This window comes from Marmota flaviventris, chromosome 10 (genome assembly GCF_047511675.1).
Source record: "Marmota flaviventris isolate mMarFla1 chromosome 10, mMarFla1.hap1, whole genome shotgun sequence".
In the NCBI taxonomy this organism is placed as follows: Eukaryota; Metazoa; Chordata; class Mammalia; order Rodentia; family Sciuridae; genus Marmota; species Marmota flaviventris.
Window position 1 is genome coordinate 38,246,916 of NC_092507.1, and position 22,636 is coordinate 38,269,551.

At 37.1% G+C, this 22,636-nt stretch overlaps 1 protein-coding gene across 1 annotated transcript in view; it reads right to left on the minus strand.

The window, feature by feature from the left end:
• Window positions 1-22,636, minus strand: part of Agbl4 (AGBL carboxypeptidase 4) — a 1,244,450-nt gene that overhangs the window by 315,702 nt on the left and 906,112 nt on the right. Inside the window, exon 6 of the mRNA XM_071618599.1 lies at window positions 13,135-13,174. Coding sequence (XP_071474700.1) covers window positions 13,135-13,174 — 40 coding nt within the window. The remainder of the gene's footprint in view (window positions 1-13,134; window positions 13,175-22,636) is intronic.

The window sequence follows — 22,636 nt, forward strand, 5'->3', positions numbered from 1 at the left end:
ATTCTTATGAAGTCCCATTCCACTGTCAATAGGTTGGTTTATGTAGCTAATAGTATATTATAGAAACAATAGACTACAACTTCCAAGGATGGATCATAAAGATATCACAGCATTTATTTAGTTTCTTCTTGAATTACTCACTCTGAAGAAAGTCACTGCCATGTTGTGACTCAAGCAGCCCTACAGGGAAGTCTTAGTGGCAAGGAACAGAAGTATTCTGCCAAAAGCTACCACCAACTTGCCATTCATATGAGCAAATCATCTCAAATCAGATGATTCTCCAGCCCCACTCAATCCTTCAAATAACTACAATCTTGGCTGACATTTTAGCTGCAACCTCATGAAAGACCCTGAACCAAAAACACCCATCTAAGCTGCTACTAGATGCCTGACCTCCAAGAACCCTGAGATAATAAAACCTTTATTATTGTTTGAAACTGCTAAAATTTTGGATAATCTGTAATGCAGTGACGTGTTCATGGTAACAACTGCTTATTTCAAATCTACTGTGGGTCATGCACTTTACTACATCACATTAGCCACTTTACATACATCACATCACAAGCTCTAAGAAGTATTGTTATTGTCTGCTCTTTTATAAATGGTAAAATAGAAGTAAGGCACTGAAAAGTTAATAGGCTTTCCCCAAAGTCAAACCATAGGTAGAAGAGGTAGGATTCAAAAGCATAATGTATGCATTTACTACAACTCAATTATAATTACCAAATTTATAGTTTTCTCCTTTGCCCTTCAAATTCTCATGAGGTCTGTCTACTTCATGGCTTAGCTGCAGTGACTATCACTCCATTGCTTCAGACTATGACACATATGAAAGATAAGCCTGATGCCCCATGAGCATAGAGACAGATTCATACTGCCCAGACCTTTCAGTCTGCAGGTTTAGACTGCTAGCCCTTGAACCACTGTGAAACAGTGTTCTTCCAGCTAAGGCCAGATTAGCTCTCATCTTTCTCCCAAACCCCATTATGAAGAAGGCCTAGTGTTATCAGAGCTTTTGTTCTGGTCTATAATGTTAATGGCATTTTCATGCTATATTAATAGCTAGAGGCTTTATCATCATGATTACCTGACTTTATATTCTTTTTATCCCTATTAAATAGGTGCTACCATCTATATTTGATGGAAATCTAAGCCCCAAAGAAGTTAAATAGCTTCAATAAGGATATGGATCCATGAAATAGTAGAACCAAGACTGGAACCTAGATCTATCTGATTCCCAAATGTTAATACTCTCTTGACTCCTTGCTAAGGCTGGCATCCTGCTCTATATTCCATAAATATAGATCCTAGTCCCCATGGCCCAGTGTCTCCATGTCTGGCTTTAACCTGAAAGGCCCTTCTGTGAGTCCAAAATATTATATTACTTCTACCTGATGATGTCACCACCAGGAGATTCTGGCCATGGAGCCCCTGACATATCTAGCCTTTTGTATAGAAAGTATGCAAAGGACACAGCAGAACAGATCCATGTAAGTTCTGCTTTTAGACTTTATAATTCACATAGTTGGCTTACCTTGGACATAGAGGTGGTTATTGAAAAATTGCATTTGATCTTGGGCTATTTCCAAATAATACCAAGCTTTAATTTAATCCTCCATTTTCAGAAGTGGTGTTTATGATCCAACTCTTGGCTAATCGGCACAATAGATTTCCCTGGACATGGATATTCAAAGGTGGATTCATAATGACTCAATCAGAAAATGAGAAGCCATAGATACTCTGCTGGGACTTCTGAATAAGATTCCCTGGCTTTTTCCTACTGGCCTAGAATTTAGGAGAACATAAAATTAGCAGCTGCTTCAGTCATTGTGAGACCACATGTGGCCTGGGAATAGAGTCAACACTGAGAAAGTTAAGAGAAGAAGAAAACTGGTCCATGTCTATTGACCCTTATTATCAAGATGTTACAAAATCTCAGCATTAGTTTTTGATTATTCATTATATGAACCAATGAACTGACTGTTTTTGCTTAAGCCAATTTTGGTTTGGATTGAAGAATTCTATTTACATTGTCCCTGTGCCTTAATTTTAGCTTTTGTGTCTTATAGTTTCTTTAGGCCTGGATCCTGAATTTGACCTAATGGGTGAGGTCTTGCCAGTTCTTTCTTGACCTTCCTCATGCTGGTCAGCTATTGTGCTTTAGGGTGTCATGCCTTCCCAGAGCTCAGCCTATCCATGTGTATGTTCCTAAATAGAACTCCTGAGTCCTTCTCATTAACCCCCTCAGCTGAGTCCTGGGACAGTAGGTTTCTCAAGACTAATACCCTAGGAACATATTATACATTTTGTCCCCCAGGGATCACAAGAAAAATTACACTTCTCCTGCCTTTATATGTTTTTCAGATTCTGGAGTTTGTTATTCAAATTTAATAAATATTCTGAGTAACACTCAATGCTGAAATTTTTCATTGTTGACACGAGAGATGGAGGTTGAGGGATAGAGTTAGGACTATAAATTTATATAAGCTTTCTGGAAAATGAGTTGGTATTAAGGCTCAATAATTCCTTAAATGTATTAATATTCTTTGATCTAATAATACTGTTTATAAAATAACCAGTATCAAAAACTTATGCAAAAGAAGTAAAAAGCTATTTTTTCCACAAATAATTTTATGGTAGAGTTATTTCTAAGAATAAAATTTCTGCACATAACACAATGTACAACATTAGCACTTTTTTGTGCAGGCTACATATAAAAGATAGAAGATACTAGAATCTTTAAAAATAAGTATGTTTTGAAATGCTTATAAAATGCTTTTGCATCTAGCAATTCTATTCTTAGTAATCTGTTAGGACAATAACCTAGAATCTAGACAAAAACACATACATAGTTGAGAAATTATTCATAAGACTGAGAAACTAGAATCAAGTTAAATATTCAACATTATTGGCATGGGAAAGTATCTCTGTTGTAATATTAAGTGAAAAGCCAGAATAAAATTTTATATTCTATATGATCTCAACTATGTAAAACAAAATTATACATGCATAGAAAAAGGCAAAGAAGTAAATGTATAAAATATTAAGTAGCTGTTACTTCTGGGAGATAACTGATATTTTCAGCTTTAAACTTGTGTTTCTCAAAATCTGCACCATGGGCATGCACAATTTTTTAATAAAGAAAGTGGTTATAAAAAGATGGTAAGTATGTAAACTACATAGCAAGATGGAGATTGTTTATGAAATAATGTTAAGTGAAAAAAGATGTATATAAAAACTTACTGTGATTGCAATTATGTAAATATGTTTCTGCATATAGACAAGAACTGAAAAGAAAAATGTATAAATAGAACGAGGTTTTGTATTGTGCTAAAGCTGTGGGATTAGGAGTAATTTATTTTTCTTCTCTAAAGATGTTTTAAAGCTGTTTTTAATGATATGCTTGCATTTTTTGGACCATTTCTTCTGTGCAAATCCCCTATCCTCCCAAAGTGACTCCATAGGTACCCTGTTGGCTCTGAAAATGGTCCTGCAGAATGGCTTTTCTGTCTTGGTGCTTTAGTCTCCAAGGGGCTGAGTATATTCCATGAGAGATTTTTATTGGAGACAAAGCCCAAAGTTGCAATGTGATGGTCAGCAGGATCAGTCCATCACCATTTATCATCAGTATTGTTTTAACAAATATAAAATGGAAAAAAGTAATTTTGTGGATATTTGAAATCAGAAACTAATCTAGCTATGATTATTTGGGAGGTTTCTCTGATATATTAGAAAATCAATTTTTCTCTTCAAGACAGCCTAGTTAGTGGAAAAGCCAAAGTGACTAAGATGTCTATAATATTCTAGGCTTTCCTTGTCCCTAGCAAAGTGGGTCAGTTGGAATTCTATCTGGGAAATAAGGCTCTAAGGGATAATTACATAATGAAATATGTTTTTTTTATTTAGAAGTGAAAAAGGCAAAGGATTTAGAATCAGACAATTATGGACGTGAATCATGACTCAATCACTTATTAACTGTGTTATTGTAGACAAATCATCTAATCTCATGGCAACTTTTTATGCAAGACAGAAAAGACAAGACCTGTGTTATGATATAGTAGAGAGAACTATGTGAAAAATATACTACAAAAAGGGCCTAACATAGATTTGCCTCTGAGCAGATACTTCCTAAAGGTTGTCCTTTTAGTGTATCAAAAAGCTATTACCATCAAAAAGCTGTGATCATATGACAAGGGTGATAAAATAATTCAATAGGCAAATAATAGGGTTTTTTTTCAACAAATAGTGCTGGGAAAATGATAACTACACCAAAAGAGTGAATCTGGACTCTTACCTCACATCATATCAAAACATTAACTCAAAATGAATCTAACACCTAAATGTAAGAGCAAAAGATATAAAACTCTTAGAAGAAAACAGGAGAACATCTTTGTGACTTTGGGCTTGGCAATTGGGCAATGGCTTCTTAAAAATGACACAAAAAGTATAAGCAGTAAAAGGAAAAATAGATAAATTGGTCTTTATCAAAAATAAAAATATTTTGTAATTTTTGTTAAAAATATTTCTTTATGAAAATATTTTGCTTCAAAGGACATCATGAAGAAAGTAAGAAGACACCCCCAGTATATGAGAAAATAGTTGCAAATCATAAATATAACATCATATCCAGAATAAACACATACAAACTCTTACAACTTAATAATATAAATACAAATAATATCCAGATAAAACGGGTAAGGGGAAAGAATTAAATAATTTGAATAGATATTTCTCCAAAGAAGATATACAACTGGCTCATATGCACACGAGAAGATATGCAGCATTATTAGACATCAGGAAAATGAAAATGAAAATCACAATGAGATACTACTTTAAGCCTACTAGGATTGCTATTATAAGAAAGATGGATAATAAAAAGTGTCAGAGATGAGAAATTGAACTGTTCTATATTGTTGATGGGAATGAATGTAAAATGGTACAACTGCTGGGTGTGGTGGCACATGCCTATAATCCAAGCAACTCAGGAGGCTGAAGCAGGAAGATGGCGAGTAATTTAGTGAGACCCTACCATTTTAGTGAGGACCTAAGGACTTAGTGAGACCTTGTCTCAAAATAAAACATAAAAAAGGTCTGTTGATGTGTCTCAGTGGTTAAGTGATCCTGAGCTCAATCCCAGATATAAATAAATAAACAAATAAATAACAAAATGATGCAACTATTTTGACAATTTGACAATTACTCAAAATGCTTATCCTAAAGTTTAACATATGATCAAAAATTCCATTCCTGGGTATATATCCAGTAGAACTGAAAACATGCCCACACAAAAACTGTGACACAAATGTTCATAGCAGATTCTTCAAATGAAAACAACTCAAATGTTCATTAAGAGATGAATGGATAAATAAAGTATGGTATATCCACAGAATGGAATATTATTTGGCAATAAAAAGGAATAGAGGGACTGGGTTGTAGCTCAGTGATAGAGCGCTTGACTAGCACATATGAGGCACTAGGTTTGATCCTCAGCACAACATAAAAACAAACAAGGAAATAAATAAAGATATTGCAGCCATCTATAACTAAAAAATATTTTTAAAAAAGGAATGGAGTATTGATACATGCTATGCCATGGTGAATCTTGAAAACATTCTCTTATATGAAAAAGCCAGTCACAAAATAATGCTATACATGATATGATGCCATTTATATAAAATATCCAAAATAGGCAAATTTATAGAGACATTAGGTTACTTGCTGCCAATGGCTTGAAGAAAGGACAAATGGAGAGTGAATACCAACTGATATGGAGTTTTTACCTGGGGTGATGATAATGTTCAGAAACTGGGGAGTGGTGACAGATACACAGCTGTGAGAATATGCTGAAAACCACTAAATTATGCCTTTTATTACATATAATAAAATGTAATATACCATGGCATGTGAGTCATATCTCAATAAAGTTAATATGAAAAGAAGCTATGACCAGTACTTTTAACTTGATGATGGGAATATTAAAATCTTCCAGAAGTCTGATGAAGTCTATTGGTCATTGCCTAATATTCTAGTTGTCCTCACTTTGGTGACCTTCCCTATGGGAAGAATATATATCTCTATTGCATTTAGGAGTGGCCACCTGACTTGCTTTGATTGAGGAAATTTGGACAGATGTGACCTCTTCTAAGTGTTTTAAGAGGAGATACATGGCTCATCTTATCTCCTTTCTCCCTCTGTCATGATAACCAACAAGGCAAGTGCTATCAGTATCTCCTTGCAATCCCACATATTCCCCTGAAATCTAGTGTTTCTACACATGTTGAATAATTTCCAATTGCTAATACCTGCAAATCCATCCTGAGGGCTTCCTATGAGCCCTGGAAACTTTTCATGTCCATATGTTGAGCTTGGAAATATCAGAATTAACACTTTTACCCTAACTCCTACTCTTCTGGCCTTCAAAAAGATAAGTCTGAGATTTATTTTTCACACTGACTCCAAGACTTCTCCAGAAGAATTAAGTACCAGTTGTCCTCTGGTAGCAGAGAGCAGTGTGCTGTCTTTCTTTTCCTGTCTCATTCCCCTGCTCCCCTACAAATATCTCTGGTATTGCCTACAAAATAAAGCACTCCCACTAAAATCTTCTAAGGCAATCCAACCAAGATTCCAAGCAGTGTTGCAAAATAGGGGATGTTTGGTCAACCTGAGTGCCAAAGAAAAGATGACGTAGAGCAGAGCTGATTATGGCCCATGAGGGACATGTACCAAGAGTGCGAAAACCTTTTTGGGGGGCTTCTGCAATTTTGATGTCATTATTACTTCGGGTCATGCCTAGTGAACGATGTATACATTTTCTTTGGTAATTATCATTCTAGGAAGTTTTCCTAAAGAAATAGAGATGCATATACCAATCTTTATACAAGAATATTTGCTGTGGTATTAGATATAATTAAATAACTGGAAACAATTAATATACAACACTAGGAGAATTAAAATATATAAGCAAATGATTTTATCTATGTACAATAACCTCTTGAAAAAATTTAATAACACTGGAAAATATTCATGCTATTTTCAAATAAGAGTTTGTAAAGTATCATTCCAATTTCATTTTTACATTACCTATATATTTGTGCAGACATGTGCAAAAAAAAATTAACAAGACTTTCCCCTTAATCTGGTGGTAAGGATTGTACTTGGACAGGAAACGAAAACTTCCATATTCTGCTTCCCTCCTATTGAGGAGCTTATAGGAGAAAATATGTTCCTAAAAAAGAAAACATAGCTGAACTTCTTGGTCAAATGACAAAATAAGATTATGCACCCATAAACCCATTTATTCTCACCAAAGGGTGATATTGGATAATAGAAGAAAGAGAAATGAAAATAGACAGTTGGGCTCCATTGTGAAATATTTATCTCCATGTTGCCAAAATGGACAAAAACTCAGAAGGGTAAGTGGTTCCAAGGCTCCTGGCTTGGTGGGATCTAGATGCAGAAGCAGGCAGTAATAGCTGAAAGTCTGCCTCCTGACTAAAAGTACTCTATAGGAGGGGGCCATCAGAGACAATCTTCTGCTTAGGGCAAGAATCTCCTTGTCATGAAAAAAGCCTAGAAAAAAAGGTTGCTGCATAACTCTGTGGAGAGCTCCTGTGCATCACAGGCCTAGGGAAATAAGGAACAGAGACTCAGGAACCATAAATAATGTTGAACCATCCTGAACTTTTGGTCTCTTCTATAACCCCAGTATTCACCAGGTCCTAAAGTGAAGATGTGGGTAGAGATGATTGCAAAACCACCACAAAGGGGGATATTGGAGTTTGGGAGTAGAAAGGGAGAAAACTTCCTTTTCAAAGTCATCCTACAAATTAAAATTTCAAAACACAAGAAGAAATTGAATGCTAAAAATCACAATAAACAAAATCAACAATTAGAAGTTGAGTTCCCTCCAGATGAAACTTATTTTATGGAACAAAGATTTTAAAATAAGCATATTGAGGATGTTCAAAGAAACAAATGAAGACATTCAAACAGAACAGAAATTATGAAACAGAATAGGCAGAAATAAAACAAGAACAGGTGGATATGAACAAAATTAGAAATCTTGGAAATGAAAAATATATAGTGATTGAAATATTGAAAAAGAAAAAATCTAGAGTAGACATGGTCAAAAAAGTCAATCTGTGCAGGCAAGTTACTTGGGAGAAACCCAGAATCAGTGCAGTAAGACAAAATGAACAAAAGTTATTAAAAATCAGTTAATAACATGGAAAATTGCTTGACAGAATCTAATATTTGTCTAATTGGAATTATCAAAGCAAAGAATCAAAGGAAATGTGGGAAAGGCAATATTTAAAAAGATAATTTGCCAATAATTTCCCCAAACATAAGATTCTTAGGTGGCAATTATATTCAGAGTACCAAACAGTATAAATGAAAATAAATTTACACCCAGGCTTATGAAAGTGAAAAGGCAGAACATTAAGATTAAACATAATCTTCAAACCTACTTAGAAAAAACATAGTTTCCCTAACACAATTACATAATGGCAGACTTCTCATACAAATACCGGATATAAGAGACAATGAAAAAAATCTTCAAAGTTCAAAGGAAAGCCCTCCTCAAATTAGAACTTACACCTAGCCAAACTTACATTCCAGAGACAAGCCAAAATAAGGACATGCACGAATTAAGAGGATTACCCAGAGATTCTCACTAAAATAGGTATTGGTGTAGTACTTTAGTAAGATTTCATAGAAAAGGCTTGAGTTACAAGAAATCAGAAAACACAAAAACTCATAAGCTGTGTAGGAAAAGCCAATTAGCTTATAATAACACATTATTTTTCATTTTTTAAAAAAATTCGAACTTAAAAGTCTACACAAGAACAACTAGGTGGTGATGAGCCAGTGTTCAACATGGTGGTAAAAGCCTGCTTCCCATCAAAAAATATGGAGCTATTTGTTTTTTGGTTGGCAGAAATAACTGTAGACTTTGTAAGAAAATGTACAATTAAAGTATATATTCAAAGGTAATCAGCTAAAGGCTAGAAGTAAAATTTATAGCACCCAAATCTGCAGAGGAAGTTTAAAAGGCAGGCAATATGTAAAACTAAAACATACTTAAAAAGGCAGGGCAAAAGAACACAATTACAAAAATGAATGATAAACAGCATAAATATGGTTTCAGAAATACACCCAAATATGTCAGTTATTATAAATAAGTACAAATAGAATAAATTCGTTTGTCACAATATAGAGATTTTTAGATTATATTTAAGAAACATTATTTTTAAAATATATAATTGCTGCTTTTAAAAGATAAGAATACAAGGGAAAGGGGAAAGATATCGTCCTGTCAATTATAAAGACAATATTAAAATTGGAATTTATTATGAAGAAGTCAGTAAGGTCCATGAAGAAGTCTGACTGGTAGGTCAATGGCATACCAGTGGAGTGGGCTCAGGAATGGACTTCACACATAGGAAATTGATGTGACAGAAGTATAATTGCTGATAGGTAGAAAAAAGGATGGACTAGTTTCTGTATGATGCTGAAACAATGGGTTATTCATATGCAAATTTAAAATAATTAAATTCCTAACTCATATGATATACAAATGTCAGTCCTAAATGGAATGAAATAAAGGCCCTAATATGATACAAAACTTGCCAACACTTTAGAAGTGAATGTAGAAGAATATTATTTCCAGGTTGGGAAGAATTTCTTAAGTCAAAAAAGCAAAGCACATAAAGCAAGAGATTGATGAATTCAACAACATTAAAATGATAAATAAACTTTCACTTACTAAAAGACATCATAAACAAAATTAAAAAATACCAGCCACACTCTAGGAGAGGGTATTAGCAGTGCATGTAAGAGGCAAAGTATTGATATTCAGAATAATAAACTACAAATCAATAAAAAAGAAGCAAACAAGTAGAATATACACAAAGGGTCTGAAAAGTCAATTCACAGAAGAAACCTCAGCAACCAATAAATATATAGAAAAGCTACTCAACCCCACTAGTAATTAGGAAAATAATAATAGTATCATTTCAAGTTATAATCCCAACTGGTAAAATTCATAAGTCCAACAATTCTAAGTGTTGAGGACTCAGGGATATAGAAATTCTGATACTCTGCTTTTGGAAGTGTAAATATGCCAACTATTTTAGAGAAAATTTGACCATTATGCAATAAATTTGAAGATGTATACAATTAGTAATTTCTCTCCTATCATATGCCCTAGAGATATACTGATACATACAAGGAGACTTTCACAAAAATGCTCTCAGTAGCATTGTTTGCAATTGAGGAAAGCCATAAATAATTAAATTATGATGAATAAAATCAATAAGCAAATTATCATACATCAATATAGGGAATATTATATAGCAATGACTATTGATGAGGCAGACTAAAAGTACTCTATAGGAGGGGGCCATCAGAGAAAAGCTTCTGCTTAGAGCAAGAATCTCCTTGTCATGTAAAAAGCCTAGAAAAAAAAGGTTGCTGCATAACTCTGTGGAGAGCTGCTGTGCATCACAGGCCTAGGGAAATGAGGAACAGAGACTCAGGAACCAGAAGTAATGTTGAACCATCCTGAACGATTGGACTCTTCTATAATTCCAGTATTCACTCATGAACCAGAGCCAGGTATATCAATGTGCATAAATCTCTACAATATAGTAATGCATAGGGGGAAAGCCACAGAAAGACATTTTTAGCTTGATGTCATTTTTAGGAATTTGCAAAACAATACTGGTTATATTTTAATACATAGATATAAATAAATGTTGAGTACATGACAGTGATTACCTGCAGGGTGTAGGGAGAGAAATGCAATCAGGGAAAAGTACTAGAAAGTCTCAACTATATCTATAATTTTGTTTTAAAAAGGGACTCTAGCAGAGATGGCACAATGCTGCCATGGTAAAGCCACATTGCTGGGAAGGGGTGGTAAATGGCTGATCATTATGTTTCTAGTTTTTCTGAACATTTGAAATTATTTTCAATAAACAAAATAAATCCTAAAGAAAATACCACACTGACTGTTAAAGCTTCCACATTTCCAATCAGAATTTCAGAAGCCTCCTAGTCCATGAGGAATGGCTGCCTCAGACTGCAGTACTGTGTTAATGATGGTCTGGTGAGAAATATAGATAAACCAGTACCTCCTATTGACAGCCCCAGAGAGGTAGCAAGCTCACTGCTAGCTGCTATAGCTTCTGGTAATATGGGGGAACTGGAGTGAATTTGATAGTGAGAGACAGTTAATGAAAATGCTTTTGACATGAAATAGAGTCATCCAGATAATAGATGGTCTAATGGTGCTTCCTAACCTTTGAAGCACCCATGATAATATTTGTCTGAAACCATAGGAGTAGAGCTATCACCTTGAGGGGCTCCAGCTGCCCCAGGTCTACTTGTGCCCCTGAGAGCTGAGTGGATCAATATTTCACAATAGCACAGAAGTGTAGCCCTTTTGCAGAACACCAATGTGCCACAACATACCTTTTGGGAAGCACTGACCCAGAAGATATTCTTTTCTCAACTAAAAGGATGGATAATTATAAACCACTCAAACTCTGGCAGTGCTGAGCATTTTGCAATCCCATAGCTGTCTAAAAGGAGTGCACTGGGACTCACAACTACTCTGCTTGAATTTGTGCAGTAGCAATTAGTAGCAGAAAAATCTAGCATGGAATGCTCAGGGTGTGGCCACATTACACGGGGATGTGGGAGCAGGTAACCTGGACAGTGCATGTGTAATGGAATACGATAAAATTTAAAAGGAGAGCAAGTAAACAGGACAGGACAAAAATAATCCCCAACCAGCACTTCAGTGAGGAGGAACTGGTAGGTCACATTAAAGAGACACTCCAGTTATGTCAGTATGTGATATGGAATTTATATAAATGTTAATCATATATATATATATATATATATATATATATATATATATATATATATATATCATAAATATATATATATGGTTCTGTGAGAAAGAGTAAATGGGTTTCAAAAAATTTTCATATTTATTCTTAAAGTCTCTATGTCAAAGAACTCAATTAGATGGAAATATAGCAAGATCACCTGAACTGAGTAGATCTACCTTATATTTGCAGTCACTGTCCTGTACCCTTACATACAGCAGAAAACCAGCCTTTGTGCTAGGATAGCACCTGCAGAGAACACTTTCTCAATCTCTTTGTAAGTGACCACCTGGTCCTTAGATACAGCATGTCAAGGTTGGTGGGAGGCAGGGCTGACATAGTTCAGCTGTGCTGGTAATTAAAATATTGAAACACTTCTATATTTATTGGTAATTAGTCATTTTTGAAGTGACCCCCAACCCTGTCATATGGCCACTCTGCTCCACGTTTGGCTCCTTCCCCCAGAACACCATCTACCAGGTTCAGTAACCAAAGTGTTAATACCTAGCACAGCAGGTAGTTACCAGGAAAGTTATCACCTTGTGGATGAAGAGGAACCCGCAAGAATGCTCAGTCCCTTGGTCCCAAGAGAAAATCATATTTCTTATTCTCCAGTTCCAAGTTTGCTCCAGTTCCCAAATCACAGTAAAATACTTCTCTGACAAAACTAACCTGCTCAGCCTCTGCCTAGGCTAGATGTCAGGTCTAAGGGGCAAAAAAATTGTAACCCCATCTCTACAGCTTTGTTGGGGGACTTGTCTCTTCTCCTTCTAAAGGGGAGAGACCAAAGTCATCTTGACTCTCAGCACAGTCAACAAAATCTGATCACTTTATTAGACTGGCTCTTCCTCATGATCCATCCTCCCTTCATTCCCTGATACTTGTCAGGCAAGCTTCCCTATTCCCCATGATTTTAAAATTTATTAGTTAGGAGAAAGGACACATCTTTGACACTTGAATCCAATGAATGATTTTGGGAAAACTTGACTCTAGAGTATGCAGTAACATCCAGAGTATCAGCCCTGCATCTTCAGAGTCAGAAGGGGACAGCACAGACCTAGGATGGACAAAAGAAAAGTATCCCTGGAGCAGGGGAAGAGGAGTGTCATTCATGGTGCAAAAGTTATGCTGTTCATCCAGGGAGTCAAAGGCAGGAATTGCAATTGGATAAGCAGCAAGACATCAATCTGGGAAATGGGGAGAAACCGTGGCAGAACAGTCAGTTGCTCCTACTTACCGGGGCTGGTTATTGTCAAGAGGTCAAGCTGCCGCTGTTGCTGCAAAAGAAGACACATTGTAAGAGTACTGATTTGAGCCAGAGCCAAACTTGTGCATAGAAATTCAGGGAGGATATACAAAACATATCTGGACACACAGGGCAGTGTCAATTTTGTACACATGGTGCTAATGCATAAATCTGCCCAGCGGCCTTGCATCCTAGAGTCAAGGGGGAAGGGACAGCCTTTTACCTGTCCTTGGAAGCATAGATGGTCAAAGCTGAGAGGGCCTTAGAGGTCTCCCAGTCAAACCTATACTATATTAAAGAAAAAACGAGATCTGAGAGAAATGTGGCTTATTTAGGGCCACAAAATGGTCCTGTTCAGTCTCCTAGCTCAAGCTCACTCCTCTGTATCAGGCAAACTCAGAGTTCTCTTGCTCACACTAGTTGCAATGCTTGAGTGTTTGATAAACTGGAAATATTCTTTGCCTTGGGTGGTGGTGTTATTTTTACCTTTTTTAACTACTTTCTAACCAAGATACTTCTGGGCTGGTTTATTGCTCAACAATGCTATAACAATTTCAATTAACGGTGATATGCTCATTCCTTTTCTAACTGAATCCTCAACCCTTTGTAGCACACAACATCATACAAATTAATATTGGTGGAGCACACTAGGCCATATGCATGATGCTGCTTTTGTTTGGAGGCAACTGGCCTTGGTTACTTCAAGGACTGACGTGATTGATATCTCAGAAGGCTTGTTTTCTGTCACAGTACACCTACTGTGAAGCTCTGTGATAGATGTCATGAGAGCCTGAGTGCACAGAAGTGGGTATAAGAGGCTCCTGATGGGGCAGTGGTGAGCAGATTCTTTGAAGACTCTATTCAGGACTCTTTTAGCTGCAGTCTTCATGCTGACCTGTTTCTCTTTCCTAAACTTGATATTTCATAAATAGTACTGAAAAATCTACATTTTTATTTTCTTAAAAGCATCCAAACAAACTCCACTTTGAGAACCACTAATCTAGGCTTCAAATTGCAGGAGCTTTGGATCACCAAGTATTTCATCCAGTGGTTGCGTTACTACACATCTTACCTTACCACCATTTCCCTCTTTATCTTGCCTTTCTCCTAGAACAGTTTCCTGAAATTCAACTTAAGCAAAAAAGGAAGGCAGCAACATTTTTTTCGAGAACCAACTAAAGGCCACATAAATAGGTATTTTGATATAACATGTCTTTTCAGACACTTGACAGTTCTACAGGGTAAGTATTGTACAGAGGAAGGACATGGCATTCAGGGAAGAGAAATTACTTGGCCAAGACCACACCTTCATTAAAAGGAAGGGCCAGAATAAGAATTCAGTTAGCTCTAATACTATCACTGAAATCCAAGATATGACAATGCACATAAATCATCTAGCATTATATCTGACACTTAATGGGTTCTCAATAAAGAAAATCTACTTACTATTGATTTTGTTTCTCTTATAGAACATCTGACCCTTTGTTTATATAAGTTGCCTCTTTGCTTTTCATAGAATTATGGATACTTAGAGCTCAGAGGTCATTGACTTGGACCTGCCTCCAGGGAAGGAGTCCCCTCTGCAAAATCCCCAACAATTATATAGACTATTTTTGTTTCATTCCTTTTCTTGATAGGAATTCACTACTTGTTATTGGTTAGAACAGGGTGAAGCGCTGCTTCCTGATGACATCACTGTTTCCCATGGCAATAGCTTAGAGGTCTGGAGGTGATCTGTATCTTGTCTCTCCAGGTTTAATATTCCCTGAATCTCTCTTTTTCTCATGGAACCTGGTCTCAAGTCTCCTGACTTTGGGTCACCCTCCTTCTCCATTTAACTTTGACTTGTTCCAGCCGAAACCTCTTTAAGATCTCTCTACTCTTTTCTTCTGACTTCTCATGGACCTTCTGAAAGCAGGCCTGCATCCTTTTGGGGCTTTCTAAAGCACACAACCCTGTTTTCCTTCTAGCTCATAACTCATTCTAGTTGACATTTTCAAGCAAACATGTAATTCTGAGATATCACTGATCTATTCAGTGAGCACAAATTCTCCAGCTGAAATGAAACACACACATGTACTGGCTAGAAGGAATGCTGCAGCCAGACAGCCTCCCCTCCAAAACAGAACCAGAGCAGTGGGAAAAGTGGCTCAAGCTATCTTTGCCAAGGCCAACCTGTGTTGTTTGTCACTTTCCTCATGCATGAGGGATATTGTGTCCTTCTTTTTCCACAGGCTTAACTTTCTGTTGATCACAGTTGGTAAAGGAGTTTGATTTGTCTGAAAAGTGTCAGTTAAGAACTATTGTTAAATGTCGACTGTGCACAGGGTCCAGTATTTAAAAAAAAAAACAAAACAGGAAGAAAATCTGGGAGGAGTCAGATACACCTGGGCATGTGTCCTGGTTTCTCTGTGTGGCTTTGTACAACTTGCGGTCTATATCTGGTCTTAAACTTCACAACTCTAAAATGGGCAAGTGAAGCTGAAATACCATTAGAGACTCAGAATCAAATGATGCAACTAGCTAGTGTGCTTGTGAGCTCCCTCTTCTGGTATAGAGTCCTCTGAAAACCCCTGGGGCTAGACCATTGGGGTTCTAAGAACAGAAGCAGAATTTAAAAGGACCACATTTAAGCTATACTGTCACATTGCAATTTTCTGTGTTATGTGAATCTTTCTCACTACACAAGGAACATCTTAAGGGGCCAGGAAATCTATTATTCACCTTTGTTACATCAGTCTTTGTGACCTTTGGGGGCCTTCTCAATCACATATCCTTGTTTATTGGGTAGCTTTCAGTGAGTATTTGCTAAGCTCAACTGAACTAATCCCCAAATCCACAACATCCTTTAAGCCTCAATGCCTTTGCTTATGCTGTTCTGCCCTGAGGCCCCCCTCACTGTCAAGTGAAGTCTACTCTGTGTACCAACTCCAACCTAACTCTCTTCTTTCCCTTCCTCAGAGAAGAATGAGTATTTCATACTTTGTTCTTCCAGGGATCTTGTAAAACCCATCTTTTGTATTCTGCCCTGTCTTAATTGTCTATTTTCTTGTCTGCCTTTCTTACTAGGTCTTTACTTGATGACAGTAATCTATTTCATTTCGTCTCTATGCCTCCAGTGCTCAGAACAAAGGCCTTAAAGAAATGTTTGACGTCATATAGCTTAAATGATTTAAGTATTCTGTTATTCCCTCTTCAATGACCCTGTTAAGTAGGAACAAATCAGCATGGAATGTAGGCATGTTCCTCCCTCTGAGACTTTTCCTTGGGCACATCTTTGAGGTCTCTTGCCTTTGGGTTTTTCTCCTGCCATTTCTGCAGCCAGCCACACAGTCTATCCATGTTCTCTGAGACAGATTTCTTTCTTTACTCTTGCCTACAGTATCACCATCTCTCCAGGACTTCTACAGCTTCCACTATCTGTACCACCCCTGTGCTGATGAATTAAATCTAACCCCTTGACAAACTCATTTAACTTGCAGTTCACTAACATATGTGTGCACCACCTAGTGGCACAAGCAGGTAAGTGTAGGCTATTGTTTTAAATGCGGCAATGTGTGTTCTGTATGCAAATGAAACAAAAGTGTATATTCCAGAACGACTCTGCAACAGATTTTAGCCAATAAATTGGAAAAGTCAAGTAATTCCCCCCAAGATATTTCAAAATTTTATAACTAATTTATCTGGCATAATCACTGAGATTACTATGGCATTTGTAAACATAGGGCACATGACTTATGGAATTTCACCAATAATGTACAATCACTTATATACAGTGAGGGGCATCTTCCATATCAAGAATTATAAAATTATTATAATTAGTTAGCAACTAATAGAGGAAGAACCTCTTCCATGAAGGTGATACATTAACTTCCTGGAAAGTAGGATATGACATATTAGCTAGAGAAAATAAAGTTGGTGAGATAGGTGGCTGCTAACTGTTGAGCCACTAGCTGATCAAATACTACATCTAAGGAAGACAGAGCCATTATGTGTGTGTTTGTGGTTGTGTGGGTATGTGCATGTGTGTGTGTGTGTCTGTGTGTATGTGTGTGTGTGCACCTGAACACTTGCACTTGGATGGAGAGAGGACATTCCTCTTTGTGGCAAATAAATTCCATACCTACACAAATGGGCATGAGTGTATGTGTACCTGTGTGATATTTCATGGGATCCTGGAAGGATGTGAGTATGCCATGCTGGATTAATGAGGCATCTATCAATACCTGACTGGTTACAAGGACTACATCCAGCCTTCCTAGGTAAAAGGGGTAAACATGGACATTCAGAAGAAACCCATTTCTGGGATTAACTACCTTGTGATGAAGGCTGAGCATAACCCCTTAAAGGCCCTGGTGAATTGGGGTTCTAAGCGCTCAATAGGAGTAATCTCTAAATTCATATTATCCAGAGATTGCCAGAGAATCCACAATGGAAGCGTATGGGATTGTCTACAAGTATCCTAGCCCCAGGAGCATCCATTATTCCACCAGCATCCAGTGAACTCTGTTTTGTTAGTACAATGTTAGCCCACCTATGGTTACCTTGACTCCCTGGAGGATGGAAGTACTAAAAGTAGGGCTAATTAGAAACCTCACCCAGAAATTCTGGATCTTTTATAGGTTCAGTTATCTTCAGTGAAAGCTGTAGTTGTCCTAAGTATCTATCTTCAAAATTTTTGTAATTATGAAATAACACATACTTATTTTGTCTCAAATTTACAGAAAATTTAGAGTAAAAATAAAAAATCAATTATGTAATTATGAAATAACAATACTTATTTTTGTCTCACATTTATAGAAAATTTAGAGTAAAAGTAAAAATTAATAAAATTTTACAACTAAAGGAGAACCATCATTAATATTTTGGTGTATTTTCTTGTCATCTTTATCACTCTATTTAATGAGATTGTATTTTTAAATAACAAATGCAGTACATTTTAATCTTGTGCAAAATTTTGTTATCTTTTTGTCCTTGGTTGTCTTTATTTTGAAGTTGAAAAGTACAAGTCAAATATATTTATTGTCATAACTAACATGTTTGATCTTACTGCTGTAATTTTGCTTTTAATCCTTTCCTTGTCAGTGAAGGTGGCAATAACTAACAAGATGCCAATAGGATACAACTTGGCTATTTTGTTACAAGAAGGAAGTTTGAAAAACCCAGCACCTGTAGCCTACTGATATAGATGAAGGCTTCTGAATCTCTAGGACTCTTCAGGCAACATGAAACCTGAAAGAATACTACTTTTTTTTTTTTTCCATAGCTGAATCCTGTTTGACTGAAGTCACAGAAAGCACAAAATCACACAAAGGATGAATCCTGATTCCATAACCTTTAAGCTTGTGTTATCCTAAACATGTTATTTAAAACAGTGGGTGATTTAAACCAGTGGGTTCATATCAACCACCTGAGAAGAGGGGGAATGCAGACAGAAAAAGGAAGTATCACTCTAAATTTGTGGCAATGGGTTGAGTGGGGAACATGCTGGTTGAGAACTAGATATCTGAGAGCTGGGCCCAGGTCTTTGCTGCATCAAGGCTCTCTTTGCACTTCTCACTCTCTGGCAATTAACCTTTTTCAACAACCACTTAACTGGTCTAATTCTAACCAATACCTCGTAACCAGCCAGGTATTGATAGATGCCTTTTTTGTTCCCATTCAGTTTCTGCAAGTGTGCCTTCTCTAATTTATCCTTCACATTGCCACTAGAGTGAGCTTTCTAGAATGCATGTCTTCAAACTCATCAGGGCTTTCACTGGATAAAGTCTAACCTGTTAGCAGCCCTTGAAGGACTTCCATGACCTGGCTCCAGCTTTCCATCACAGTCCTCTTAGACTCTGAGCTCCAGCCACAATGAACTACTTTGAGTTCCTAAACTGGCCATGTTTCACAAGTTGTTCCCTATACTTGGAATAACAAGCCCATCTCCAACCTACTTTGCTTGCTATTTGGCTCTCCACTCACATGCCACCTCTTTTTGAGGACTTTCTCATTGCTGGGTGGGATCTTGAGCCTGGCCCCATCATATTGTATTTCCAAGGCCTGCTCACTCCTGCATCCTCTCCATTGGTTGTGTGAGCTCCCTGAGGGCAAGGGCCATGTCCTCTGTACTTCCCTCTTCTCAAGGCTAGCTTAGCACCTGGCCAATAGATAACACTCAATAAAGCTTTGCTTATTACCTGTTGCCAAGCTGAGTAATAGGGTTCAACTGAATTGGCCACCAAAGAGGTTTTTAGTTTCTGCCCCCTCTTTCCTAATAGATACATATGCGCAAACAATGCTTATGCACTGCCCCCATAATTTTTTCTCAAAGCCCTCTCTTTTTCTGTTTTTGGGTTCTAGGAATTGTGCATAGAGAATTTTTCCTTCTTCATATGGATGGGTAATCATGAGGCTATGGTTAAAAATGGACTTTTCATTTCCGTCACGACTGCATCACAACTGCCTCCCAGAATGAAACGGGACGTGGTGTTCTGGGAGCTCAGGGGCTGGTTCAATGTGTGGGGTTCTGCGTGGTGGAAGAGAACAGTCACTGATTATGTGTTCTGTTTTGCTTTCTGTGTTTTGTGCAAGATAGCTATTTGGGGAAAAGTCAGTCTTTAACGGCATAGACTGGAGATGATTTAAACAAGAGCACCAGTAATTCCCATGCATTTTCCTGTCACTCCAGAAACCAGCTATTGTGGGGAGGACCTGAGGATCAACACTTCCAGAAATGGGGGTCCACAGAAACAGGAGCTCACATTTAACTTCAGGATTCAGGCCCCTTCCTTTCCACTAAGCTTCTTTCCCTTTTCAGCTCCTGCCCTCCCCCAGCCAAGTCATCTTCTAGGCATCTAGGGATCCAAAACCCGCTTCCTGCCCTATCTTCAATCATAGACTGCTCTCTCAAAAATATTTCATGTAGCATTGACCTCTCTCTAAACTCACTGCTTCTAATCTCTTTTACTCCAGTCTAGCTTCCTTGCTGCCTGCATGACTGATCATTCTAAAATTAAATTTGCTCTATCCTTCTAATAATTTAATGTTCCTCATTGTATTTTCGATAAGACTAGATTTCTTAGCTTGGTATTCAAGGAACGTGTCAGAAATCTCCATGAGTTTTATATGTTACATGAAAAAAAAATTTTTGTATTATAACCTCATATTTGAAAAACAAACAAAAACTGTCCATTATTCTTAGAATGAAACTTCAGAAAATAAAGATGGGTCCATTCAGGTTGGTCAGTGTGTTGTACAGAAAAGCACAGATGCCCTCCCAAAAAATTGTTAAGGAAAAAAAAAGAAAGAAAGAAAGAAAAAGGTAATGAAGTAGCGGAAGTGAAAGCAGGGGAGAAATTCAGTTAGTGATTTGTCATGAGCTCCAATATTGTGTAGTTTTGTTGTTGTTGTTGTTTTTTTTTTTTTCAACTCAAGTAGTTTTAACTGAGAGGTTACCAAGAGGGCTTCCTTTTAAAGAGGGGGTAATTGAAGTGGCCCCTGAAGATGTGAACTATTTTACTTTTCACTGAGGAAGTAGGATCAACTTTTAAAAAAGAATTAAAGGGAAGAACTTCCCACATTGTGGTTGAATAAAGGATTAGGGAACAGAGAGGTGAAATGCAGGGGCATTGAGACCTGGGACCAGAAAAAGAAACTACAGACCTGAGCATGGGTAGGGACAAAGACCATCAAGAAGTACAAATCCTGGCTCACATAAGTGGTATAAATAGCCCTTTGAAAATTCTCTTCACCTCTCATAGTATACAGTACAATATAAAATTCACATGATTTTTAAGATAAAATGTAAGAATCATTAAAATGTGGAAACCTTAGACTTTTGGGGAATATTAAGATCACTTTACTCCAGTAGAAGAGTTCAGAGGCTATGACTTCTTAAAAGATCCTAACACACTCAAATAAGTATTCAACAAAGTCTTTTTTGTTCCCATTCAGATTCTGCAAGAGTGCAAAGCAGTTCACAGCAGCTCTGCACAAAACTGTGGTAAGGACTGAATGAAATAATGGATTAAAAACTCTTGGAAGCCAAAAACCATGTGTTTTAGCCCTAGTTTTACCACTTACTTACTGTATAGGCCAATAATTTACCTTCTCTGAACCTGTCTCTACCACATACTGGCTAAGTGACCATGAGCAAATCATTTAAATACTTTGAAGTGGGTTTAACAGCCCACCTACTAGTAGTTAGCCCAGCACTTGACACATACCTCTAGGTAAATAGTATACAGTCTGGTAAGACTTCTATTTTTAATTCCAAGATCCTTTGCTTTAAAAGCCCCTTCTCCCCTCCTTCTGCACATATGACTTCTATCCTACATCACAACACACTGGCTCCTATCTGTGGTCTCCAAGGCTGAATTTGGTGCCTCCTTAAGTCTCTCTCAGCACCTTGTACTACCCTTGGCCACAAATGTTATCGCTGCATGTTGTAATTATCTGTCTGAGGTTTCTGACTGTGAGCTCTTGCAGGCAAGGAAGCTGTGGGATTCAGATCAGTATCTCTAGCTCCTACCACTGTACTTGGCACATAACAGGCCTGCAGTCATGTTTGCTGAATTGCATGAAACTGTGGAGTTCCTGTGAAAAATATCATGACATTCAGAATAAGATTCTGGCACTGAAAGTGAGGCAGCATTAATCTGTGTTCCTGCCTAGCCAGAGTAATGATTCTGCACAATGTCAGAGTCATATATACTGCAGGAAGTAAAAGTGCCAGGCTGTAAAAGTGTATTTTCCTCATTTGACTGACTCTCAGGGAAGCTCCATTCCAGGCTGAACAACCACAACTTTCCACAAGAAACTGCAAGCTTGTGGGGAAAGAATCCAGATCTAATTGTTCTTTGTAAGCCTGGGACAGAAGGTATTGTTGCTTGAAAAATGGAACTGTCTAAATTAATTTTCCTGAAACAAACATCTTTGCCAAATAAAAGCAATGCACAATAACAACCCATAATTAAAAGCAAAATGATACCTTTTGTTACGTGGGGAAAGCAAATGTGTTCACCTCAAAAAAAAAAAAAAAGAGCAAAATGTTATTTTCTTGGAACTCCAGGGACACATCTTGAAGTCTGATTGGGGTGGAGGTGGGAGAGGGTGTTTAGGAGTATAACAGAGTGGGGGAAGGTCTCTTTCTTTTATCTTTTTTTCTTTATTTCTTTTTTTTTCTTTTTCTTTCTCTCTCTCTCTCTCTTTTTTTTTTTTTTTTGCTTTTGAATAAGTGTTGAAAAACAAGCATCTGATTCATCTCTGATTTCTCAACAATGTAGCCAGAATGTTCTTGAATCCCATTATACTTTTCATAGAAACTGGGAAAGTAGGGGTGGTGGTGGTGGTAGGATTTACATTTATTGAACCACTGTTATTTTTCTTTGCCTAATTTTCCTAACCTGTTTTTAACTTATTTGTATGTGTATATATTTGCAAACTGAGGAACCCCTATAGAAAAGCATTAAGAAGTAGAAAGCATTCAGAATAAAGCCAGATTGCAGTT